The sequence below is a fragment of the Pristiophorus japonicus genome, chromosome 4 (assembly GCF_044704955.1).
Source record: "Pristiophorus japonicus isolate sPriJap1 chromosome 4, sPriJap1.hap1, whole genome shotgun sequence".
In the NCBI taxonomy this organism is placed as follows: domain Eukaryota; kingdom Metazoa; phylum Chordata; class Chondrichthyes; family Pristiophoridae; genus Pristiophorus; species Pristiophorus japonicus.
Window position 1 is genome coordinate 159,397,866 of NC_091980.1, and position 18,197 is coordinate 159,416,062.

An 18,197-nucleotide genomic window follows, 5' to 3' on the forward strand; every position below is an offset into this window, starting at 1 on the left:
CGCATGCCCGCTGCTAAACTCCCGAAGCAAGCACTCTACTCGGAGCTCCGCCATGGCAGGCAAGTCCCAGGTGGGCAGAGGAAAAGCTTCAAGGATACCCTCAAAGCCTCCTTGAAAAAATGTAACCTGAGAATCTCTGACCCAAGACTGCTCAAAATGGAGGAGAAGCATCCGAGAAGACGGCGAACACTTTGAGTCTCTTCGCCGGGAGCACACGGAAGCCAAGCACAAATAGTGGAAGGAGTGTACGACAAACCAAGCACCCCACCCACCCGTCCCTCCAACCACCATCTGCCCCATCTGTGACAGAGACTGTCGATCCCGCATTGGACTCATCAGTACCTAAGAACTCAGATTATTGTGGAAGCAAGTCATCCTTGACTCTGGGGGACTGCTTAAGAAGAGTTGCTCAAAGCTATTTAATAAATCCTTTTGAATATTTTTTAATTGTGACACGAGATTTATCTTGGTCTTCCAATAATTCCCGGTCAGTGAACGCTTCAGCCAATCAGTGACGGTAAAGTTGTACATTTGGGAGGGAAAAAACCCAAAATGGCCATAGTAGTACACGGCACTCCAGAGAAAGGATGGTACATGTCCGTTTGTGCGTGAGGTCTCCTTTAGACAACTCCAGCAGCGCCTGTACTGAGCCGTGTTGAGGCTCCTGTCCAAACTTTTCCAGTTGCCGTTCAGCCAGCTGTCAGCCATTATTTTTTTCACCTTGTGTCTACAGTGAAAATGTATTACACACATTTTTTTTTAAATCCTTTTCCGCTTCCAAGCCCATGCAGGTTGAATGGGTGCAGTGCGGCTTCAGGTGTCACGTGACCTGCAGCAGCTCCCACTGTTGGTTCTCGAGCTGGGGCTGACAGGGTGCGGTCCCCACCCGCTTGGGTTCGGACTTGACCGCTTGGCTGTCCAGGCAGGCGCCAGTCACGAGCTGTTGGATTGCCGATCCCTTCAGCTTCCATTTCTGGAATCAACAACAAAGGCATTGTTACACACGGCGGATAAAGAAAGATCTTTAATTCTTGGAAACTACTGGGCAATTCTTCAGTAACCAGGGGGCATAGATTTAAAGTAGTTGGTAGAAGGATTAGAGGGGAGATGAGGAAACATTTCTTCAACCAGAGGGTGGTGGGGGTCTGGAACTCGCTGTCTGAAAGGGTGGTAGAGGCAGGAACCCTCATCACATTTAAAAGGTACTTGGATGTGTACTTACAGGGCTACGGACCCAGTGCTGGAAGGTGGGATTAGGCTAGGATGCTTTATTTCGACAGGCACAGACACGATGGGCTGAATGGCCTCCTTCTGTGTCGTAATTTTCTATGATTTTATGATCTTTTTACACGGTGCCTTTCATGATCTCGGGACATCTCAAAATGGTTTATAAACAATGAAGTACTTTTGAAGTGTAGTCACTGTTGCAGTGTAGAAAACGAGACAGCTAATTTGTGCACAGCAAGTTCCCACAATCAGCAATGAGTTACTGACATTTTGCTGATGTTGGTTGAGGGATAAATATTGACTGGGGCACTGGGGAGCACTCTCCTGCTCTTCTTTGAAATAGTGCCATGGGATCTTTTACATCCCCACCTGAGAGGAGATGGGGCCGCAGTTTAACATCTCATCCAAAAGCTGGCACCTCCGACAGTGTAGCATTCCCTCAGTACTGACCCTCAAATAGTGCAGCACTCCCTCAGTACTGCCCCTCCGTCAGTGCAGCAGTGCCTCAGCACTGTCCCTCCGTCAGTGCAGCGCTCCCTCAGCACTGCCCCTCCGACAGTGCAGCGCTCCCTCAGCACTGCCCCCGCCAACAGTGCAGCACTCCCTCAGTATTGCACTTCTGACAGTGCAGCACTCTCTTAGTACTGTTCCTCTGACAGTGCAGCACTCCTCAGTAATGTTCCTCCGACAGTACAGCACTCCCTCAGTACTGCCCTTCCGACAGTGTGGCACTCCCTCCGTACAGCCCCTCCGACAGTGCGGCACTCCCTTAGTACAACCCCTCCGACAGTTCAGCACTCCCTCAGTACTGCCCCTCCGACAGTGCAGCACTCCCTCAGTACTGCCCCTCTGACAGTGCGGCACTCCCTTAGTACTGTCCCTCCGACAGTGCAGCACTGCCTCAATACTGCGCTGGAGTGTCAGCCTGGATTTTGTGCTCAAATCTCTGCAGCGGAGCTTAAACCCATGACCTCTGTCTCGTATGAGAGTGCTCCACTGAGCCACGGCAGACCTCTCGTCCTGTGCTTCTATTGATAGAATCTAATCTCTGGTAAGTGAGCTCACTTTTAGGTATGTGAACTTCAAATAAAAGTGCGATAGAAAAATAAAACACACACAGTAGATAATTCTTTCATTCTATTTATTATCTTTTCAAAACTGTTGGCAACAACCTTCAACTAAGACAGTTCCATCTGTACTCCCATATTGGCATTCGTTTAATTGAAAATACCTCTCTCAAGCCTAAAACCCATTAAAATGATCTGGCCTGTCAGCATAAATAAGATTTAATATTGAATAAAATTGAAACAATGTGTGTGAGGAGAATGGGACTTGAGCACACTTGTGCAGGACTAGATTGTGGTAAGGCTAACATTAACGGGCTGAGACAAGAAACTGATGACTGCAAACTGGTCAAAACTGTTATTGGGTGAAACTGTGGATGAACCCAACACAGTGTGCTGCACTCGCTTATGATTGTAACAGAGGTAGGTGTTACAATCATAGGCGAGTACAGCACAAGAGGAGGCCATTCGGCCCATTGAGTCTGCGCCGATTCTTTCGACATGCAATACAATTAGTCCCACTCCCCCGTTCTTTCCCCACATCACTGCAATTTTTTCTCCAAGTATTTATCCAGTTTCCTTTTGAAGGCTAGTATTGAATCTGTATCCACACCACCCTATCAGGCAGTGCATTCTGAATCTTAACCCATTATTACACAAAAAATATTCCTCATGTCGCTTCTGGTTCTTTCGCCAATCGGCTTAAATCTGTGCGCCCTTCAACCATTGTGTCAGCTGTGGCTCAGTGGGTAGCACACTTGCCTCTGAGTCAGAAGGTTGTGGGTGCAAGACCCACTCCAGGAACTTGAGCACATAAATCTAGGTTCACACTCCCAGTGCAGTGCTGAGGGAGCACTGCACTGTCGGAGGTGCTGTCCTTTGGATGAGACTTTAAACCGAGGCCCTGTCTGCTCTCTCCGGTGTCCTGGCCAATACTTCTCCCTCAACCCACATCACTAAAACAGATTATCTGGTCATTATCACATTGCTGTTTGTGGGAGCTTACTGTGCGCAAATTGGCCGTCACGTTTCCCACATAACAACAGTGAGTACAATCCAAAAGTACTTAATTGGCTGTAAAGCGCTTTGAGATGTCCGGTGGTCCTGAAAGGCGCTATATAAACGCAAGTCTTTCTTCTCTCTATTGGAAACAGTTTCTCTTTATTTACTCTTTCAGAAACCTTCATGATTTTAAACACCTCTAACAAATCTCCTCTTAGCCTTCTTTGAACAAACCCAGCTTCTCCAGTCTATCAATGTAACTGCAATCCTTCAACCCTAGAACCATTCCAGTCAATCTCTTCTGTATCCTTTCCAAAATCCCTTTAAAGAATTAGACACACTGGCCCTGAAATTCCAGTCGGAGGCTTCCTGCGGGCAATTGCCTCCGACCAGATAATTTTTCTGAAAGTACCTGGTGGTCTGGGAGGAGCGTGGGATTCCGGTGGGGAGGCCTTCTCTTCCCGCGCTGCAAAGCGCGCTCCCGTCCTCCAGGTTCCCACGCGGAAGATGCAGTCACGTGTGACTGCTCAACCGATCATGTAATGTATTCTCAGTTAATAACAATGGGAATTCCGTATCTACGAGTTCTCATTGTTTTTTTTTTCTCAATTAATAACAAACCCACTAACGCCAATTAAAGAATAAAAAACACACCTCACATAATTAAAATTAATTGAAATTAAAGTTAATAAATATCTTAGAAAAAATAAATGTTTTCCAAGTTTTTAAAACGTTTTTTAAATTATGGTTTAAAATAAATTTAACGTAGTGAGCAGGGTTTTTAAAAATAAAATGTGTATTTTTAATTTTATTTTTTATTTTAAATTTTATCAGGCGCAAGAGTTTTGAGGACATTAGCTAGGCAAGATATGGGTAAATCCCGCAATCCTGCCCATGCAAATGTCCTCGCTCCCGAGATGCGGATGATCTGTCAAGCTGGAGCTTGACAGGTCGGAAAGCGGCTTTTGCGATGCCTTCCCGGGTCCGTACACACTCCGTACGGACCCGGGGAGGCTGGAATTTCTTTCAGCTGGGGCCAAACTAGTGTTTTATATAGGTTTAGCATAACATCCTGGCTTTTGCACTCTATGCCTTGGTTTATAATGCCTGGGTCCCAAATGCTTTATTAACTGCTTTGTTAACCTGTTCTGATAACTTTAAAGATTTGTGCACAAAGACCCCTCAGGGAGCTATCTGTACACTGATCAATCACACTAATAGGTGTAGTCTACCTAATAGTTGAAGGGACGTGGTGGAGGAAATGTGCAGACACATTAGGGAAATGGATAAAAAACATAGAATAATAATCACGGGGGATTTCAACTACCCCGATATTAATTGGACAGAGAGGTAGGTAAAGGGGATAAGAGAATGGAGTTCCTACAATGTGTACAGGACTCCTAACCCAATATGTAAAAAGCCCAACAAGGGAGGATTCGCTATTGGATCTAGTAATGGGGAATGAACCAGAGCAGATAAGATAAGTAAAAGTAGGGGAACAGCCAGGCAATAGTGACCATAATATAATACATTTTAAGATGATAATTGAGAAGGACCTAAGTATGACGAAAACCAGGGTAATAGATTGGAGAAAAGCTGATTTTGAGGGGTTAAGAATACAATTAGGGAAAATAAAATGGGCAAGAATATTGGCAAAACAAGATGTAGAATAGCAATGGGAAACATTTAAAACTGTGTTCAACAGAGAGCAGGAAAAATATATTCTGCTGAAAGATAAGAACAAACTAAACACTAATAAGAACATAAGAAATAGGAACAGGAGTAGGCCATATGGCCCCTCGAGCCTGCTCCGCCATTTAACACGATCATGGCTGATCCGATCATGGACTCAGGTCCACTTCCCTGCCCGCTCTCCATAACCCCTTATCGTTTAAGAAACTGTCTATTTCTGTCTTAAATTTATTCAATGTCTCAGCTTCCACAGCTCTCTGAGGCAAGAAGAAATTTCTTCTCATCTCAGTTTTAAATGGGCGGCCCCTTATTCTAAGATTATGCCCTCTAGTTCTAGACTCCCCTATCAGCGGAAACATCCTCTCTGCATCCACCTTGTTAAGCCCCCTCATAATCTTATACGTTTCGATAAGATCACCTCTCATTCTTCTGAATTCCAGTGAGTAGAGGCCCAACCTACTCAACCTTTCCTCATAAGTCAACCCCCTCATCTCCCGAATCAACCTAGTGAACCTGCTCTGAACTGCCTCCAAAGCAAGTATATCCTTTCGTAAATATGGAAACCAAAACTGCACGCAGTATTCCAGGTGTGGCCTCACCAATATCCTGTACAACTGTAGCAAGACTGCCCTGCTTTTATACTCCATCCCCTTTGCAATAAAGGCCAAGATTCCATTAGCCTTCCTGATCACTTGCTGTATCTGCATACTAACCTTTTGTGTTTCATGCACAAGTACACCGAGGTCCTGCTGTACTGCAGCACTTTGCAATCTTTCTCCATTTAAATAATAACTTGCTCTTTAATTTTTTTCTGCCAAACTGCATGATCTCACACTTTCCAACATTATACTCCATCTGCCAAATTTTTGCCCACTCACTTAGCCTGTCTATGTCCTTTTGCAGCTTTTTTGTGTTCTCCTCACACATTGCTTTTCCTCCTATCTTTGTATCGTCGGCAAACTTGGCTACTTTACACTCAGTCCCTTCTTCCAAGTCGTTAATATTGATTGTAAATGATACTCCATGGATGAATAAAGTCATAAGGGAACAATTGAGGGTAAAGAAAGTGGCATACATTAAGTACATTGACAGCAGGGGAGTGCATGATAAGGGAGAATAAGAAGAGATTAGGAGAGAGGTCAAAAAAACAATTAGGAAGGCAAAGAGGAACTATGAAATTAAATTATCAAGGAACATAAAACAAAGTAGTAAAATATTTTACAGGCACATCAATAAAAAAGGAACGTTGGGATGGGAATAGGGTCATTGAGGGATAGACAGGATAATACCATAGGTAACAATAGAGAGATGGCAGAAATATTAAATAATTATTTTGCTTTAGTATTTACCAGGGAGATAGAACAGGTGGACATGACATTGGATGATGAGATGTATAATGAGATAAATGCATTTAAAATTAAAAAGGGGATATATTAAATGAACTAATCAAACTCAAAGAGGATAAATCCCTGGTCCGGATGGATTGCATCCACGTATTTTAAAAGAATCTAGGGAAGAGATAGAGGCCTTACTACACATTTGTTAGCAAACGGTATAGTGCCAGAGGACTGGCGGATAGCTAACGCAATGCCTCTATTTAAGAAAGGGGATAGAACATGTTCAGGGAATTACAGACCAGTCAGCTTAACATCGGTGGTAGGAAAAATAATGGAATCCCTATTAACCAAAAATCTAGAAACCAAAAATATTATAATGAATAGTCAGCATGGATTTCAAAAGGAAAAGTCTTGCTTGACCAACTCATTGAATTTTTTGATTTAGACCTTGGAATCAACGATTTAGACCTTGGAATCAAAAACACAGAAGCCGAAATTGCGCCTTCCCTTAATGTTACTGCTGGAAATCGGCGGCCATGCTGCAGAATGCAATGGCGCCATTTTGAAAATTCCACTCCTGCGGTATCCCGGTGGTAACCCACTCCCCCCACTACCACTTCACTGCTGCCGATCCGTCCTAAGTGGGTCACCGTCGATGTGCCCCCCGAACGTGAAATTCCATTGAGAAAATCTTGCTGCCGCTGCTCGGTGCCACCAACAGCTTTTTCTGCTGGTGCACTGTGCTTGGAGTGCTAGCAAAATGGCGGTGCGGCCGTCATCTTATTATTGTCGTCCGACTGCCAGGTCTGGCTGACAATTATGCCTCCGGGTTCGGCCGGGCCACCAACAGGCAGCCTGGCACTCCCTCTTGGGTACCAGGCCGCTGGCCCAGCCAAACCCCTCCCTGGTGGCCCAGTGGACCGAACTTAAGAATGGCAGCGGCTCTCTCCTTTAAGTGAAGGGGAGCGACGTGACACGCCAGCGTGGTGATGTCATCAGCGCCAGGCCTGCCCCCCCAACTTCCGCCCCCTCTAGTGTGCGACCTTCCGCTCACCGCTGCACTTCCGCCCCCATTATGACCGACTTCCAGGCCGCTAGAAAAAAAAAAGCCAAGGAGCGGAATTTCGCTCAAGAGGCCACGGCATCAACTGCAACTGCAACTAAAAACAGCTGAAACAGGATAGGTGCGCCACGCATCTGGCAGTGGGCAATTTCAGCCCCACAATTTCTAAATGTGCGGATGACACCAAATTGGGGGATAGTCAATACTAAGGAGGACTGCAACAAATTACAGGAGGACATTAATAAACTTGTAGAATGGGCAAATGAAGTTCAACACAGATAAACGTGAGGTAGTACATTTTGGTAGGTAGAATAGGGAGGTCACTTATTACTTGGAGGATGCGAGTCTAGGTGGGGTAGAGGAACAAAGGGGTCTGGAGTATAAATACACAAATCATTAAAAGTTGCGACACAGGTTAGCAAGGCCATTAAAAAAGCAAACCAGGCACTAGGGTTTATTTCTGGAGGGATAGAATTGGAAAGTAGGGAAGTTATACTAAACCTGTATCGAACCTTGGTTAGACCACACTTAGTGTACAGTGTATAGTTCTGATCGGCATGTTATAGAAAGTATAGAGAGGCACTGGAGAAGGTGCAGAGAAGATTTACAAGGATGATAGCAGAATGCGAGGGTATACATATCAGGAAAGGATGAACAGGCTGGGTCTCTTTTCTCTTGAAAAAAGAAGGCTGAGGGGTGACCTAATAGAGGTCTTTAAAATTATGAAAGGTTTTGATATAGTGGATACAGAGAGAATGTTTCCACTTGTGGGGAAGAGCATAACTAGAGACCATCAATATAAGATAATCACCAAGAAATCCAATAGGGAATTCAGAAGAAACCTCTTTACCCAGAGAGTGGTGAGAATGTCGCTGTTATGTATTGTCCAGGTACATTAAATGTATGGTTACAATGGTGCGCCACAGAGGGCGCTGTGGTGGGAGACCTGAAAGTACCTGCAAGACAGAGTATAAAAGGCTGCCCACCACACCTGAGAGGCACTCTGGAGTTACACAATAAAGGACTAAGGTCACAGCAGTTACAACAACACCAGACTGTGTAGAGTCAGTGATTTGAGTGCTACATACATCACAGTCGCTACCACAGGGAGTGGTTGAAGCGAATAGTATAGATGCATTTCAGGGGAGGCTAGACAAGCACTTGAGGGAGAAGGGAATAAAGGGTTATGATGATTAAAGAGATAGATGAGGAAAGACTGGAGGAGGCTCAAGTGGAGCACAAACGCCGGCTTAGACTGGTTGGACCGAAAGGCCTGTTTCTGTGCTGTATATCCAATGTAATCCGATATAAATCTTTTATTCCATGGGCCTCAATTTTGCATGTGGTACTTTATCAAATGTATTTTGAAAGTCCATATATACTACATCAACTGCATTGCCCTCATCTACCCTCTCTGTTACATCATCAAAAAAATCAATCAAGTTAATCAAGCACGATTTGCCCTTAACCAATCCGTGCTGGCTCTCCTTTATTAGTCCATGCATGTCCAAGTGGCTGTTAATTTTCTCCCGAATTATTATTTCTAAAAGCTTCCCACTACTGACGTTAAACTGGCTGGCCTGTAATTGCTAGGGTTATTCTTCTCCCATTATTTGAACAAGGCTGTAACATTTGAAATCCTCCAATCATTTGGCCCCATCCCTGTATGTAAGGAGGATTGGAAGATTGTGGCCAGCACCTCTGCAATTTCTACCTTTACTTCCCTCAGCAACCTAGGATGCATCCCATCTGGATCGGCATGTCCACTTTAATTACCGCCAGTCTGTTTAGTATCTCCTCTTTATCTATTTGTATCTCATCCAGAATCTCAGCAACCTCCCTGTTCTACCATGGCATTGGCAATGTCATCTTCCTTGGTAAACACCGATGCAAAGTACTCACTTAGTACCTCAGCCGTGTCTACTGCCTCCATCAATAGTTCTCCATTTTGGTCCCAAATCAGTTCCATCGCTCCTCTGATAACCCTTTCACTGTTAATATGCCCAGAGAAGACCTTTGAATTCCCTTCAATGTTAGCTGCCAATCTATTCTCATACTCTCTTTTTGCCTCTCATTTCTTTTTTCACTTGTCCTCTGTCCGTTTTACATACAGCCTGATTCTCCCTTGGATTCTCGAGCTGACATCAGTCATACACTGCCTTTTTCTGCTTCATCCTACTCCTTCATCACCAGGGGGCTCTGGCATGGGTTGCCCTACCTTTCCCCCTCGTGGGAATGTACCTCGACTGTACCCCAACCATCTCCTCTTTAAAGGCCGCCTGTTGCTCCATTATATTTCTGCCTGCCAGTCTTTGAGTCCATTTTACCCGGGCCAGATCCCTCCTCAATCGCTAAAATTAGTCCTCCTCTAGTTAAATATTTTTTTCTAGATTGCTCCTTGACCTTCTGCATAACTAATCTAAACCTTACGATACCAAGCTCTCCAACTATGACATTCTCCACCTGATCCACTTCATTCCCCAGGACTCGATCCAGCAATGCCTCCTTCCTCTTTGGGCAGGAAACATACTGATCAAGAAAATTCTCCTGAACACACTTCAGAAATTCCTCCTCTTCTCTGTCCTTAACACAATCACTGCCCCAGTTCTTTACGTGTCCCATTACCACCCTCTTTCGCCCTGCGCCACCATCCCACCTGTCATCCAATCACCTTTGCCCCCTTGGTCTCCCCACCCCTCCCGGCCCCTGTACTCACCCAAAGCCTGCCGCAACTACAATGTTCTCCAGCCCTCATGAGCACCCCCAGCACTCCCTGAGTGCTATCAGGACAGGTGACCAAACCATAATTTGGCTTAATACAGGACCAATATATACTCCTAAAGGGAAGACCTCAACTTACCAAATAAAACAGCCATGATCAACAAAAGAGGTGAGAGATAATGTAAAACTAAATGAAAGAGCATATAAAAGTGCAAAGAATAGTGCAGATCCAGGACTGGGACACATATACAAAAACAGTAAAGAAAGACAAAACAGATAGAGCTGCAAAAGGGGAATTGGAACTTGGAAGGATTTCAAGATGAACACTTTTTTTTACAATTATATTAGAAGACAAAGGATAACCAACATAAGAAATAGGAGCAGGAGCAGGCCATTTGGCCCCTCGAGCCTGATCTGATCATGGACTCAGCTCCACTTCCCTGCCCGTTCCCCACAACCCTTTATTCCCTTATTGCTCAAAGATCTGTCTATCAGTTTAAATAATCTGGAAATTAAAAAAACTGGTAACAGTAATGTTGACCATGAAGCTGTCAGATTATTGTTTAAAAAAAACCCAACTGGTTCACTCTGCTCTTTTCGGGAAGGAAACCTGCCGTCCTACCCGGTCTGGGCCTATATGTGACTCCATTCCCACACATGGGGTTGACTCTTAACTGCTCTCTAGAGTGGCCTAGTAAGTCCCTTAGTTGAATCAAATGATTCAAGAAGATAGCTCACCACCACCTTCTCAGCTCGGGATAGGCAATAAATGCTGGCCTTGTTAGCGACGCCCACAGCCCGAGAATAAAGGGTTGGAGGGGGAGGAAGCTGGGATTGAACCTACCTTGAGTCATAAGAACATAAGAAATAGGAACAGGAGTTGGCCATTTGGTCCCTCGAGCCTGTTCCGCCATTTAATACGATCATGGCTGATCTGATCTTGGCCTTAACACTTCCGCCCACTCCCCATAACCTTTGACTCCCTCATTGTTCCAAAATCTGTCTATTTCCACCTGAAATGGAAATAGACTGACATTTCATCTTGGCAGGAGATGGGGATTTGGCCCATTGAGGCAGCTCAGTCTTAAAGGAATACTGCAGGGAGCTTCATGGGATCCAATAAACCAGTGATCCCTGCTGATTTATATGTTTTAACGTCTCCACTAAGTAACCATTTTCCATCGTAAACTGGAGTTTTTAAGTGTGCCTCCTGCTGCCTAACCATTGCTGCTTATTGGGCAATGTGACATTTTGTTATAAATATAAACCGCCTGTGAAAGCTTGTGTCGCAGGAAGCCTCTGGCACTTATTTTCTATTAATAATTGGCATGTACCACCACGCAATACTGTAGAGTACAGGCTTCTCTAACTTTCAGTATTAAGGCAAAGATATGAGGGCTGAAATTCGGTGGTTTGTGCCACCCATTAACGCCGGAGAGGGAGCCGCTAACGGGCCGCTAAGCACCAACCGACGCAGCGGTGTGCTGTTCTCACCTCCCGAAAACTTCAGCGGAGCGATGGGGGCGGCGCTAAGAGGTGCGCACTCTCACACCACCCATGTGGTGACGTCATCGAGCGTGCAACACCCCCCTTGGTATGGTGGCGGTGAAATGGAATTGGATGGCCTGCTTTACCGGCAGGCGCTTTTCTCGACAGGGAAAGCGGTCAGTATAGCGGTGATCCTGGGGCGGTGTCGTCCGGAGAGCAAGGTCAGTTGTGAAATGTAATTTATTTAACTTCTATTTATTTGTGGCAGCAGTGGGGAAGAGTGGGTGTAGGTCATTGATATTTTCACTCATATTTTTTTTCTCATCTTCAGACCTCAGAATGCCGGCATCCTCGTGGCAAAGAATTGAGTCGGCCTCCTGCGCTCCCGCTCCGTTGGCGCCCGAGGACGAGTGTGCAACGCTTCTCTTAGTGCTCCACTCTCCACTTTGGGGGAAACAACTGAATTTCGTACTTTGAGACGGCAGACATTGCCCGGCGCTAAAGTTAGCGGCCAGGCGGTGTCACCACCTCAATGCGGGCAGTAACGAATCTCCACCCCATCAAAACTAATTCATGGTGAATTCTTTATTCAATGAGTTTCATTTAGTAGATTCACTAGTAGTTTCTCCTTCCAATGTGTAGTACTTTCTGCCATGCTAAATTTCATCTACTATTGTCCTGCCCACTGACATCAGAAGGGTCGATGTCTGGTCCATGCCGAGTGCAATGTGCGTCAGCTGTGGCTCAGTGGGTAGCTCTCTCCCCCGAGTAAGAAGGTTGTGGGTTCCAACGGCAGAGAGCACAAAATCCATGCTGACACTTCAGTGCTGCACTGTCGGAGGTGCCATCTTTTCGATGAGACGGTCAACCGAGGCCCTGTCTGCACTCTCGGGTGGGCGTAAAAGATCCCATGGCACTATTTGAAGAAGAGCAGGGGAGTTCTCCCCGGTGTCTTGGCACAAGCAAAAAAAATGTTCTCATTGGCTCTCCATGATCACATGACCTGATTGCTGATTGGTCCCCTTGGAGGATAAGACACACCCAGCATTTTCTCTGGAATGTGTCATTAGAACTGCCCAGCCTATGGTAATCAGTGACTTTGCAAAGTATAATTCGAGCCATTCTGACTGCCGACACCAGACAGGATAGAGCTCACTCAGCCTAGCCCAAGTTCCTGAGCCGCCCCCCCCCCCTCCAGCCCAAGTTCATGCCCCCCCCTTCCCCCACCCCCACCTCATGCCCCCTCCCCCAGCCAAAGTTCCTGCCCCATCCCTGCCGAAGTTCCTGACCCCGCCCCCTCCAAGCCCAAAGTCCTGAAGATAATCCAAAAGCTAGCTCCTCACAATACCGGCCCCACTTCCGGTGTTGGGTTTGAGGAGTCTGCGTGCGCGGGGGCGCAGAAGGACGCTCAAAAAACTAATGCAAATAATCACTCTGAAAAAAATTAGAAGGAACATTGGATGCCACCCTCCCATTCCTCATGACTGGACGTTCAGTTGCTACAGGTACCCGCAGACTGTCTCTCACCTGCCTGCCATCCCCTTGGTTGCACAGTTCGAGTACGACGCGAGATCCGATGGAGAAGTTTGTAATCGCCACACACTTGTCCAGCTGCTTGATCAGAGGTCCGGACAATACCCATTCCTGAAAATAATCAAACATCCAAAACCCAGTCAGAGCTGCAGTGTTACCTGAATTATAATGAGAACATAATCACATCAATTTCTAATATCTTTGTTTATATAATATATAAACTTTTTCTTCCCAGTTTTCTTCCATCCTCTCCCGAAGGCACCAACCTGTACTGGGGAAGGTCTTGGGCACCGGGAATTCTCTGTGATTAGCAGACTATTCGCCCACAGAGCACATTACAACCGAATTTGAACCCGTTATTGCCAGTGATGAGCGAGGAGCCTATCTGATTTATTTTGCCCACTCTCCCTCACTCTCAGTGGGGCTACCAAGACTTAACTGTACTGCCTCATACGCTCCCTGGTGGAGATCTGCAAACTCAGAACAGACCAGGCCTCAAATCTGGATGGTGCCGTTACCCGCTAGGCCAACAGCAGTGTTCAATTTACTCACTCCACCTTCTTTCGAATAAGAAGTTAAACTGAGGCTGTGTCTGCTCTCTCAGGTGCACGTAAAAGATCCCATGGCACGATTTCGAACAAGAGCAGGGGAGTTCGCCCCGGTGTCCTGGCCAATATTTATCCCTCAACCAACATCACTAAAAAACAGATTATCTGGTCATTATTATATTGCTGTTTGTGGGACCTTACTGTGTACAAATTGACTGCCATAAAGTACTTTGGGACGTCCTGGGGAAGTGAAAGGTGATATAGAAATGTAAGTCTTTCTTATTCAGAGTAAGAAAAGGGAAAAATCACGTGTTCCCATTCCTGATCGCTCTGCAATGTGTAGGTATGGATACCAGCTGAGAACAAGTTCAGATGAGCTACCTGTCACAAACAATAGCCTGCTGACAGTTCCCTGGAATCTCCTGCAGCCATACAACTCTCCAACATCTCTGCGTGCCTCCAATTCTGGTCTTTCCGGCATCTTCGAGTTTCATCGTCCAACCATTGGTGGCCGTGCCTTCAGCTGCCTAGGTCCTAAGGTTTGGAATTCCCTTCTTGAACCTCTCCGCCTCTCTACCTCTCTTTCCTCCTTCAAGAAGCTCCTTAAAACATACCTCTTTGACCAAGCTTTTGGTCACCTGCGCTAATTTCTACTTATGCAGCTCGGTGACAATTTTTATCGCATAATAATAATAATTTTAATTTATATAGCGCCTTTAATGTCGTAAAATGTCCCAAGGCACTTCACAACGCGATAGATATTGACCATTGAGGGAAAGAGAGAAAAAGCGGGAGAAGGAAGTGTAAAAGAGGTAAAAGGCTTAGGTCCGAAGTGGCAGCCAAAATGCGCACGCAGAGTGACACAGACGAAAAACGAGAAAAAAAATTCAATTACATTGTAAATAATACAATGAGTATACAATAGTAAAATCAGTATAATAAAGATTAATTATAATTAAACAAAATTAAATAATATATACAATAATTATAAATTAAGTTAAAATTAGAAAATCAGCAATTGAAGCAAATTTAATAGGTTTTTTAGCTTTCTTTAAAATTCATTCCCTGTTCATTGGTTCTTCCATATTAATTGAATCAATCACCGTACTCCATCCTTGTGATGTCAATGTCATTACTTTTTATTTCTCATTTTGATCCCTTGAGAGATCCATTGAGGCTCCAGGCTCAAAACTCCTTTCAGCTGCTCCAGTCTCGTGCTGCCTCCGTTGTCAGGGAGCAAATTTTTTTTGAAACTCCCTCCAGTTGCTCCAGACTCAAGCTGCCTCCGTTGTCAGGAGCAGCTTTTTTTGAAACTCCCTCTAGCTGCTCCAGGCTTGAGCTGCTTTCGTTGTCAGGGTGCAGCTTTTTTTGAAACTCCCTCCAGCTGCTCCAGACTCAAGCTGCCTCCATTGTCAGGAGCAGCTTTTTTTGAAACTCCTTCTAGCTGCTCCAGGATGGAGCTGCTTCCGTTGTCAGGGTGCAGCTTTTTTTCAAACTTCCTCCAGCTGCTCCAGGCTTGAGCTGCCTCTGTTGTCGAGAGGCAGCTTTTTTTGAAACTCCCTCCAGCTGGTGCAGGCTCGAGCTGCCTCCGTCGTCATCTTTCCCGCAACTCCATGTTAAAACCCCTCCAGTCAGGTTTCTGTCTCTGCACAGCACTGAAATGGCCCTTATCAAAGTCGCAAAAATGAATAATAGTCCTGTGAAGCGCCTTGGGATGCTGCACTATGTTAAAGGCGCTATTTAAATACAAATTATTGTTGTTGTTATTGACTATCAAAACCCTTCATAATTTTGAACACATCTATGAAATCTCCCCTTAACCTTCTCTGCTCTAAGGAGAACAATCCCAGTTTCTCCAGTCTCTCCCCATAACTGAAGTCCCTGATACCATTCTAGTAAATCTCCTCTGCACCCTCTCCAAGGCCTTGACATCCTTCCTAAGGTGTGGTGCCCAGAATTGGCTATATTGGCCTTAGAGGGGCTAACATACACCGATCCTCTCTGCTCCAAGCCAAACGAGGACTAGGGGAGGAGGCAGACTAAGAATCAAAGATGAAAAATACAATAAAAAGAGTGAACTTACATAAATACTCTATAAAAGTAAAAGTGCTAGAAATTCGGTATTGCCCGCTTCAAATCACTTCTTAAAAACTACTTTTGGTCTCCTGTCCTAATCATCATCATCATAGTCGGTCCCTCAAACGAGATTGACTTACTTCCACATGAGTTCACAGATGTTTCAATGAAGGACCCGATGTTCCAGTCCTGAACTCCAATTGAGGGGGTGGAAGATGCCTGTGCGTGGATCTTTTTAACATGTGGTGACCATTGCACATCAGCCACCACACGGGCTTGACCGAGTTAGGCCTTTATCCAGTGGCAAGGGTTAACCAGGATGACTAGAGATCTGCTCTGCTGCATGGACCACAGTTGTATGTAGCAAACCCAACAAGGGAGGGGATGGAACAGGAATAAATGTTCTCAATTGGGGAAGAGCCAATTTTTCTAAGCTCAGATGTGATTTAGCCAAAGTGGGCTGGAAACAGCTACCGGAAGGTAAATCAGTGTCAGAGCAGTGGGAGGTATTCAAAGAGAAGATCCTGAGGGCTCAGAGCAAGTATGTTCCCTTAAAGAAAAGGGTGGGACTAACAAATCTAGAGCCCCCTAAATGTCAAGGGCTTACAGGGTAGGATAAAGAAATAAAGGAAAGCTTATGACAGATACCGAGGGCTCAATACTGCAGAAACCCTAGAGGACTATAGAAAGTGCAGGGGTGCAATTAAAAAGGAAATTAGGAAAGCAAATTAGACATCATGAAAAATTTTGGCAAGTAAAATCAAGGAAAACCCAAAGATGTTTTATAAATCCATTAAGAGCAAGAGGATAACTAAAGAAAGAGTGGGGCCTATTAGAGACCATAAAGGTAATCTGTGTGTGGAGACAGAAGATGTGGGTATGGTTCTTAATGAATACTTTTCAAAAAAAGAGAGGCAATGCAGACATTGCAATCAGAGAGGAGGAGTGTGAAATATTAGATAAAATAAATATAGTGAGAGAGGAAGGGGTTTAGCAGCTTTGAAAGTGGATAAATCCCCAGGCCTGGATGAAATGTATACCAGGTTGTTAAGAGAAGCAAAAGAGGAACTAGCAGAGGCTCTGACCATCATTTTCCAATCCTCTCTGGCTACAATCCGTTTGGCTCAGTGTCAAATTTTGTTTGATCACGCTCCTGTGAAGTGCCTTGGGACGTTTTACTACATTAAAGGCGCTATATAAATGCAAGTTTGGGAAAAGAGGGGAAGAAGGAGCTGGATTCGGCACCTCACCTGGCTGTAGGGAAGGCTGCTTTGTGTCTCCGTGCACTGCCCCAGGCTCAGGATGATGTTGCCTGTTTTGTGAGGGTCGCGAGACTCCACGCACTTTCCTCTCTGTCTCATCACAACCGTTTCAGGCACTTCCTTTTCTGGGATTCTGAAGCAAAAAAATAAAGATGTGCAGGTTGTTCAAAAGTACCGCACTCAAGTCATGACAAACTGGATAGAGCGCAGAACCTGAGCAAATAAATATCTTGTACAACATGGATACATGTGTGACACCTATAATCGGCGTGAAGAGACTTCAAAGAATCAACGGAGTGTCATTCTGGGAATGTTGAGGTATGATTCCCACACAAACACTTCTACAATATCTCCACATGCTCCCATTATTAATTACACGAACCTGAAGGATGACAAATGGTTTCTGACAGCTGTTGACTCCCAATGTTGTAGCCGTTTTGTTGCCAGCCTCTTCATTTACTGTCTCAAGGACACATTGGTACAGGTCTGGGAGTAGATCGTTTACCAAATCATCAGCTGAGCGAAAGGAAATGTTGTATAAAGCTCTGGTTAGACCCTGTCTGGAGTACTGTGTTCAGTCCTGGGTACCAAACCTCAGGAAGGATATATTGGCTGGAGAGGGTGCAGGGCAGATTCACCAGAATGCTATCAGGGCTAAAAGGGTTACATTATGAGGACAGGTTGTATAGACAAGGCTTGTATTCCCCTGAGTATAAAAGATGAAGCGCTGATCTAATTGAGGTGTTTAAGATGATTTGATAGGATAGGGATCTAGCACAAGTAGACTGAAAAAGGTGATTGCAGGGTAAAGCAGTAATGGAGCATTGGAAGGTATTCAGGAAAGATATAGTTCAGGTACAAACTGGGCATATTCCTTTGAAGGGAAAGATAGAGCATCTAAAGCAAATGCATCCTGGATGACAAAGGAAATAAAACAGCAAAAGGAGGCTTATGACAAATGTCAGGAGCAAGATTTAATAACCAGGAAGATTTATGGAAAATGCAGGAGGGAATTGGAAAAGTTAATAAGGGTGGCAAAGAGGTTACAAGAAAAGATTAGCAGGCAACATTAAATTGAACATGTAAAGTGTAAGAGATTAGCTCGGGAAAAAGTTGGGCCTATTAAGGACCCAAAGGGAAATCTTCATAATAGAGGCAGAGGATATGGTTAAAGTGTTAAGAAC

General features: G+C 45.0%; 1 protein-coding gene across 2 annotated transcripts in view; it reads right to left on the reverse strand.

The window, feature by feature from the left end:
- Positions 1–326: 326 nt before the first annotated feature.
- galnt16 (UDP-N-acetyl-alpha-D-galactosamine:polypeptide N-acetylgalactosaminyltransferase 16) overlaps positions 327–18,197 on the reverse strand; it is a 193,185-nt gene continuing 175,314 nt past the window's right edge. For both annotated transcript variants that reach the window (XM_070878734.1, XM_070878733.1), the window contains 3 exons: positions 17,002–17,146; positions 13,122–13,238; positions 327–973 (listed from right to left, as the gene is read on the reverse strand). In XM_070878734.1, coding sequence (XP_070734835.1) covers positions 821–973; positions 13,122–13,238; positions 17,002–17,146 — 415 coding nt within the window. In that variant the 3' untranslated portion in view covers positions 327–820. The remainder of the gene's footprint in view (positions 974–13,121; positions 13,239–17,001; positions 17,147–18,197) is intronic.